The 8,576-nt window shown below is 40.4% G+C and overlaps 1 protein-coding gene across 1 annotated transcript in view; it reads right to left on the bottom strand.

The window, feature by feature from the left end:
- Positions 1 to 912: 912 nt before the first annotated feature.
- The window catches only part of PARP8 (poly(ADP-ribose) polymerase family member 8), a 121,579-nt gene continuing 113,915 nt past the window's right edge, over positions 913 to 8,576 (bottom strand). Inside the window, exons 25-26 of the mRNA XM_069777512.1 lie at positions 5,497 to 5,581; positions 913 to 4,862 (exon numbers count right to left, since the gene is read on the bottom strand). Of these exons, the coding sequence (XP_069633613.1) occupies positions 4,760 to 4,862; positions 5,497 to 5,581 (188 nt within the window). The 3' untranslated portion in view covers positions 913 to 4,759. The remainder of the gene's footprint in view (positions 4,863 to 5,496; positions 5,582 to 8,576) is intronic.

The raw sequence follows: 8,576 nt of genomic DNA, 5'->3' as shown, positions 1-8,576 counted from the left end.
CACATCATCGTAACCACTCTCCAAACAACAGACCTCGGTCAGTTGAGTCAACAGGCCCACCCTTCACCTTGAGGTAGCGTTTGTAACACAGAGACTGTGCAGGACACCAGGTTAACGCAAACGAAGCGCTGCAGGACCCCGCGTGCCCCAGGACACAAGTGGATGTGTGGCCAGCGCCAGCCGGGCTCTGCCGCAGGGCTGCCGGCACGACGTTGGCCCGCAGCGCCGGCAGACGGCGGAGGGGCCGTGCGTGGCAAGGCTGGGCCCCGTCCGCCGGGGCCCTCCCGGCCCCTTCTCCCCCTCACCCTCGCCGCCACGGCTGCCGTCCTGCCATGATGAAGCCAAGGAGAAGCTGAATCCTGCTAACTCCCACCCGGGCCGACAGGCCAGGCGATGCGTGGGGGTCTGCATGCTGACCCCATCGCAACGGGCCTCCGCCTCAGTGGCTTCTAAAAAACTTACCATGGGAGCCAGGAGCGACTAGTACAAAAACCACCTGCGTCTGTTCAAGGGCCTGGCCCTTAGCACCTCCAATGGGTGCCCAGCACAACGCGGGATCAGGGCCCAAACCGAACGGTTGTGAAAATGCTAAGATGACAGAGTGCTTTTGCTCCCGTAGCATTAACTCCCTGTCAGTCTTGGCTTGTACGCTTTCTACCTGACTTACATTTTCGAGAGCCTAGAAGAAATCCATCTAAATTGACATAATGCTTAAGTAACTAGAAACTGGTTTTATATTTGTTTAGGGTTTTTTTACTGGTTCTTTTAAAATCATGAATCTCTTCATTCAGTTGTCCCTTTTTGGTTTGTTTTTTTTTGCACTTTGCGTTCATCCATGTTGGAAGTACGCTAATTGCTTCCACAGTAGTAGGTGGTTTATAAGCAAAGTATAATTGATCTAAGCACAAAGTCTTCATTTGGAGTGATCTTGTATTTGTATTACCAAAAACATAATCTTAGCATTATTCATCAGATGCGTTTTTAGTACCAACAGCTATAATATTAAAATTATACAGCATCAGTAACAGTTTTTCAAGGGCTTCACAGAAAAAATATAACCATAAACAATTCCAGTGTCATCGACTAGTTCCTGTAAAATATTAAGCAGAATATCACACAAACTGGCTATTTTATGATAAGTAATATGGAGCCAAAGACTCAGGTTATCAAAACAGTGTAGCGCTGCTGAAGAAAACAGAGCTATGCTGATTCGTATCATAACTCAAATTGTTTAACCCCTTGAATGCTAAATACCTACTTGAATCACAAGAAAGGTTTAAAAGCATCTTTTTGGATTCCTTTCTCAGTGTTTAAAATATTCAGAAGCATAAATATGGCAATTCATAATTAGGGTGCAACATTAAGTTACTAACATAATTTTTCCATCAAACCTTCCCCATTTGAGGGCTTGTAATTTGTTACGGGATGTAGGAAGAAGTTAGAAAGTTCTTTCCCAAGAATTCCCTTGGTTGCTCCGTGCTGGGCACAGTCACAGCTAGATAGCTATGGCTTCATGGAGATTTCTACCAAGAGAGACAGTAGAGCCTGGGGCTCTATTTTCTTCGATTAAAAGCCACCTGTGAAAAGCCTACCCCTTTACAGCAAGAGTTATAAAGATTGCTCTATCACCAATATGCGAGCATGATAACAGAGGAAGGGAAATGCAAGCAATGGCTTTGGGGATAACACAGGGTCCTACCTCAGATGACCCTGGCTTTTTATTTTTCATTCCCTGGAATCATGTGAATGTAATCATTTGAAAGAATTTGGCAATATGCAACTTCCACCCTTGGATAAAACCATGAGGGAAAAATCCTTCAAAGAAAATCTCCTCCTCGGGCTTTTTCATTCCAGTTCTTGGTGAAAAAGTCTTTGTTTCAGCTTTGAAGTTTGCTATGGAAGGGCTATTTATTTTTGAGTAACAGACCCCCAAAGAACCTCCCTCTTTCCCCTCATCTTTTAAAAATTATGAGAACTAATACTTTGTTAAACAATCTGAAGACTCACGTTCACCTGCAAATAATATAGCACCTTAGAAGAAGTTTCTTGTTAATATATTGGCTAAAGAAGAAAGCGACTGGGTTACTCTGTAGCAAGTGAATTTTGGTTTAACTCAATTGCTGTTTGTGTGTGATACTGGGCTTGGGTCATTGCACTGTCCCCTACAGCGTGACACCTTCCCAGGTGGCCCAGCTGCCGTGGGCATGGTGCTGCCCCATACTTCTGTGGGCTGTGTTTCCCCACACTGCAGCTTTGTCCTCCCAGTCCCTTTTCCTGCCACGCACCGTGTGGGACCTGAACTGCTAATGCTGCCTGTTAGTAATTCAGTCGCTCCTCTTTATTTTTTTTTTTTCTTTCCTACCAGCAAACCCCTCATCCCTTCAGAACTACCTTTTTCCCTGAAAGGTTTTGCCCTCTCCCACTGCTTTGTAACACCTCTGCTCATCACATTCTGCCTTTTACTGTTGGCCACCCTCCTCCCCCATGCCTAAGCCAGTCGTCTCAGTACTCCCTGAAGTGGGCACCTTACAACACCCAGGCCTCCATATACCTCAGAGCCCTGCTTTCCTTCACGTTGTCTCTTCCTCCTGCTCATCTATTTAAAGCAAACCTCTGAGCAGTCTTAAAATTTGGCAGAGAGGTTTTTTTCCCTCCCTTTTCCAGTGGTTGTACTTATGACGGCACCATGCATGGCCAGTACCATGATCCCACTGTGCAAACCAAGCTGACTTGCTGCCATAGCTACAGTCCAGGTTTCTTCCTTCAAGGTGTTCACTTGTGACCCTGCTGCAGGTTGAGGGGACAGGGAAGATGACTGCTTACTTGGCTTCTCCAGTTCACTCATGCTTATCTTTCTTTTCTCCTATTTTTTTGAGATGGCCTCCCAGAGTGGTGGACTACCAGCCCAGCAAGTCAACGTAGGGGGTACCTTTGTGCACTTGCTTCCTAGTTTCTTTTTGTTATGCAAAACATAGTGATTCGGACACATATGGCAGGACAAATTATAGAGGTGGTCATTCCAGGGTTTCAGCTCCATTTCTGAATTATGCTGATTTTGTGCACTTACACAACCTAAGGCAGTCCTTACGTAGACAGACAAATTTCAGGAATCCTCTTTGTTTCAAGAAGTTAACCTGTGTCCCAACACAAAAGATAAGAATTAGAGCTGTGATTTTCAAGTTAGGGGCCCACCAAATGGGGTTGAAAGTCAATGGAAATTCAATAGCAAAACAGGGATTTGCAAACAGGATTGGCTTTACAGGTCTGGACGTGAACCCAGAAAAACTGAAGTCCCCAGCAAGTTTGCTAAAATACATCTCAAAGTATGCGCTCCTAGGCCCAATAAGACTATTTTACTTGTAGAGCACATCAACTGCAGCAAGTAATAAGGGAGTGTAGCTTGAACTAGAAAGAAGGCATCACCCATTACAGCATATCTAATGCAGTTCTGTTTAAAAGAAACAAACATGCCTATGCTCTGTTGTGCTGTTATTTGGCTCTTCAGTATTTTTATTACGGAAATAACATAATAGAGGATTCAGTCTATTTTTGCTTTCTGAGGTGGCTTGTAATAGTTGCACAGATGGGCAAGTTGAACTGCTCTCTATATTCAAGGGTGTGATTGATGCTTCAGGATGGCTACTGTGAGGGACACCAAGGGCACTTGTCAAGGCACAGAATATGCCTTATGCCTTGGAGACTAGCCCCCCCCGCCACCTGCGTTGCCATGCTGCTCACTTGGAAAAAACCGTTATTAATGTAAAGGATAGAGAGATCTGAATTGGTTTGTTTTCCCTTAGGAATAAATTAATAAAAATATTTCAACAAATCAGTAAAATTTTGCACTTGTTTGTGTTTTCTGATGTATCAACAATCAACTCAATCATGTAAAAGCCTTAATTCATCATGTACTTTTAAATGTGTGACTAAATTTAACCACAGAGCAGCTTCACTGAAGTTGAGATGAAAATGTGACCTAGTATATAAAACCCAAATTTGTAAAAAGGAAGTTAACAGCTTCAGGATTTCCAGATGTCTGCTAGGCTTGTATAATTAAAAAATGCAACTGAGCCGCTTAATAGATAAGACAGTGTTTCCAGAGAAGATAAAGAAAACTAAACATACACCATCACATTCATTACTTTTTGCTTTGTTTCGCTCATTAAATAAAAAATGTATTGTTGTTTTGACCTCTGACTCTAAATCCTAGCTGTATTTGTGTAAAATAAAATGAATCTAATATAACTGCAGGTAACCAATCTCTTTAATTTGACATGTTCCAGACAACCTTTTATTGTGTTTAAATATGAGAATATTTTACTTATTGCAAAGTATCCTGCATAATACAGGTGCTCCGCTATAAAATCTTCTCTCTCACTTATAATTCAGTCTAAATTTAAAATACCAGTATACAGTACTAAAACCTCCAATTGAAGTTTAATATAAAAATATCAGCACAAAACTCCTTTTTAAAGTCTGTTTATTGTCAGCAAGCCAAATGCCTGTTTAATTATTATTAGTTGTAGTATATTAATAGACTTTGCACCCCTACAGTTGCTAATTCATACCATCTCAGGTATTTTGATGAGATAAGAAATACTAAGTAAGAAAACAGTAAGTATTCAAAGGGTTAATTTGCTTATAATAATAATAATAATAATAATAATAAATTAGTTTTTTGCATCTTCTTCAGTTCAAAATCCAGCTTTGAGACTGAGGAAGGCTTCCAAATCACATCAATTAAATAAGAGTGGTCCTTTTAACCAGTAGCAGTTTGATTGCCAATGACTCGAAGAATCTCTTTATGAATGCTTGGTTCTTGTGTATTTATACTTGTATCACCCACTTGACCATCTTCATAACTAAAAAAAAAGTACAGAAAGTAAATCAAATTAGTGTTTTATTAATCTACCTAAAAACATCGAAAACTGTTTCATTCAATAATCAAGAGTGCTTATTCCATATGTTAACATGTTTCTATGAAAATGCTCTGCTGCACTGAACCATTATATGCAGATCCTAAACTCTAGAAAGTGAAGGGTAAGGCTGCCATTGCCATTGAAACCCTGAGGCTGAATACACCACTAGGACTCAAAGGAGACAAGTCATAGGAGGTGAGAGAGGAAATGCTTACATCATAGGCAGGAAGCCTTTAATGAATTCCTCAGCTGTAAAACATACAGCCAGATAGAAATGGTATTTTATGATACATGGACAGACTTACTGTAACATGAGGTAATGCTATAGAGAGGTAAAAATCAGTTAACTCTCCATTCATTTATTCTGTAACAAAACCACTACTAAACCTTTGTCACTAGCTTATCCATACATTTCCTAAGAAAATTAAGTACAGAGAAAGATAAAAAATGAAGTGATACTGAAAAGTATTGGGAAGAAATGTCTCTTATCTAATTCAATTAAAACTATTGGAAGGAACAGGGGGAAAAAGGTCCAGGACAAACAGAAGTTGAATGTTAAAAGAAGCTTTGTACTCACACAAAGAAAAATCTTGTACACACGTGGTCCGTATTGGGAACTACCCATATCTCTCCATGTTTGTGCAGATCCGATGAGGTTATCACTATCAGGGAAAGAATAAATTTCATAGTGATGAAAACATGCCTGGAAAATACTGCTTTAAAAGATTTGCTTTTTTATACACTTTAAATAGCCTTCTGGGAATGTGTACTTTTACACTGCTCATCTGTGGTGTGGCGTAGACTCTGAGTTGGCTGCTAGTACAAACAGGGAGATGAACTCAATTCTTGTTTCCAAAATATATTTTCCAGAAAACATAGATAATTCATGTATGGGAGCCAGTTGTTAATTGGAATGAAAAAATGAAAAAGTGTATTTATTAAAAACTGATTTTAAATGGCCACGGGGCTGTTAAGGAGCATCTGAGTCAACTAATCAGCCTTTGGAACAGAGATACTTATGTTTGATGATGGCTGAGCCAAAAATAAGACGTAAAAGACAAAGCCTGAAACTGAGATATGACAAATTTGGGATTTGCAATACTACCAAGTATTTTAAAAAATTAAGCATAGCAATTATGACTCAAGGGGATCACAAAGCTTGCCAAAACTTGCTCAATGTTTAGAAAACAGCAATGTATTGGATGATAGATTGTTTACCAGCAGAATGACAACACAGGAAAGAAACCTTTTTATTGCTAGGTAGAAGCTACACCATCAATCTGTATTTGAAAAGATTTCTATAAATGCATTTAAACAGCATCTTTCCGGACAAGTTGTCCAACTGTGGGATAAGCAGGTTCACAGTGTGCTGGGTGAAGAACTGGCTGAAGGGCAGAGCTCAAAGGGTTGTAGTGAATGGGACTACATCTGACTGGTGGCTGGTCACCAGCGGTGTTCCTCAGGGCTCAATTCTAGGGCCAGTGCTGTTCAATATATTTCTCAGTGAGCTGGGTGCAGGAGTTGAATGCACCATTAGCAAGTTTGCTGATGATACCAAACCGGGAGGTGCTGTTGACTCTCTTGAGGGACAAGAGGCCTTGCAGAAGGATCTAGATAGATGGAGCACTGGGCAATCATTAATGGCATGAAATTTAACAAGTCCAAATGACGGATTCTGCACCTAGGATGGAGTAATGCTGGGCACCAGTATAAATTGGGAGAGGAGTGGCTGGAGAACAGCCCTGCAGAAAGGGCTCTGGTGGTGCTGGTCGACAGCAGGCTCGATGTGAGTCAGCAGTGCGCCCTGGCAGCCCAGAGGGCAAACCTCATCCTGGGGTACGTCAGAGACAGTATCACCAGCCGGGCAAAAGAGGTGATTATCCTGCTGTATTCAGCATTGGTGGGGGCCTCACCTTGGGTGCTCTGTGCAATTCTGGGCCCCACAACTTAAGAAGGATGTGAAGGTCCTTGAAAGCATCCAGAGGAGAGCAACAAAGCTGGTGAGAGGGCTGGAGGAATGTCCTGTGAGGAGCAGCTAAGGATTTGGGGCTCGTCTGGTTTGGAGAAGAGGAGGCTGAGGAGCGACCGCATTGCGCTCTGCAGCTTCCTGAGGGGGCAAGCGGAGAGGGAGGTGCTGGTCTCTTCTCCCTGGTATCCAGTGATAGGACATGTGTGAATGGTTCAAGGCTGCATCAGGGGAGATTTAGACTGGACATTAGGAAGCGTTTCTTTACCGAGAGGGTGGTCAAACACTGGAACAGGCTTCCTAGAGGGGTGGTCAATGCCCCAAACCTGTCAGTGTTGAAGAGGCATTTGGACAATGCCCTTAATAACATGCTTTAGCTTTTGGGCAGCCCTGAACTGGTCAGGCAGTTGGACTAGATGACTGTTGTAGGTCCCTTCCAACAGAGAGTCTAGTCTATTCTGTTCTAACACTACCATGAATAAAAGTACATTCAATTTTGATGTAATTTCTTCCATGAATTGTAATTTTTAACCATCATTTCTCTCTTGCAATTAATTTTATTTATAATCTATATTAACCACCTACCTTAAACACTTCTTTTCACAGAAAAATGAAGTAAATATGAATGCTGTAAAATATATTTTATCAAATATTTAAAATTCACCCTTATAAATTTGATAATCCATCAATAAGTGTGAGGAAAGAACAACATGGATAAAAAGTCCCTATTTTTATTTAGAAACTGCAGGCATTAAAGGCCAAGTTAATTCTAGTAAACCCTAGATTAATTTAGTATTTTATTCTGAAAGTTTTAGAACTAAATTTATGAATTTTTCTGTCCAGGTCAAATTGCATTTTCATGTTGACTGATATCTCCTTAATCATATTAAAAACTTCACTTGATCATTCTCAAAAATATATGTATTTAAAAAGTAGCATATATAGCTTGAAGCTTCCATTTTGGAATAACATTTTTTCCACTGTCTGTCTTAATTTTTAGTTCAAAAAATAAACTTAATGCTCCAAATGAAGGGAAAACTGAGTTTAATATAATTTCTTTCTGTTTGGCCAATGAGACTGATTACCAATTACTGGTACAATTCTTATTCAAATTTCATAATTCTTTGTTCTCCAAACCTGCTGAGGTTTCATTAGTTATTAAAAGAATGGCCAAGTCTTTCATGAATGACTGTACTCATATGCACTGGATTTTAACTCCACAAAATTTCTGCAGCAGTCAGAGAGAACAGACAGGTTACCATATGAAAAATGTATTTGCCTGAACAGTAAAAAATTATTTGGAAATTCAACAGGAAAGCTGTTTTTTTCTGACTTTTATGTGTTTAATGAATTTGTCAAGAGCTTGCAAAAAGTCAGTGTTTCAAATAAAGGCCACAACTTGTGTTATCTTGATGGCTTAGGAATATGATCACATTTGAAAGACAGACCAGATGATCAGTTGCTATGTGCATATAATTACTTAATGAAAATTCAGCATGTGTTACAGGTTTTGTTTGAAAAGGGAAACATTCTGAACTGAAATATAAAGTTCAGCTATTAAGCAAGTACCCATACGCCTACCAGGAGTCTCCTACCTCAAAACAACCAATCCTGGAACTAAAGGTCTCACTGATTTGCATCCAGTAACACTGTGTCCATGACTAAAGCAGTTTTTCAAGGGCTTTCAGCTT

The sequence above is a fragment of the Haliaeetus albicilla genome, chromosome Z, assembly GCF_947461875.1.
Source record: "Haliaeetus albicilla chromosome Z, bHalAlb1.1, whole genome shotgun sequence".
In the NCBI taxonomy this organism is placed as follows: Eukaryota; Metazoa; Chordata; class Aves; order Accipitriformes; family Accipitridae; genus Haliaeetus; species Haliaeetus albicilla.
The sequence above is the reverse complement of the archived record's forward strand: the minus strand, read 5'-3'. Positions and strand labels throughout refer to the sequence as shown.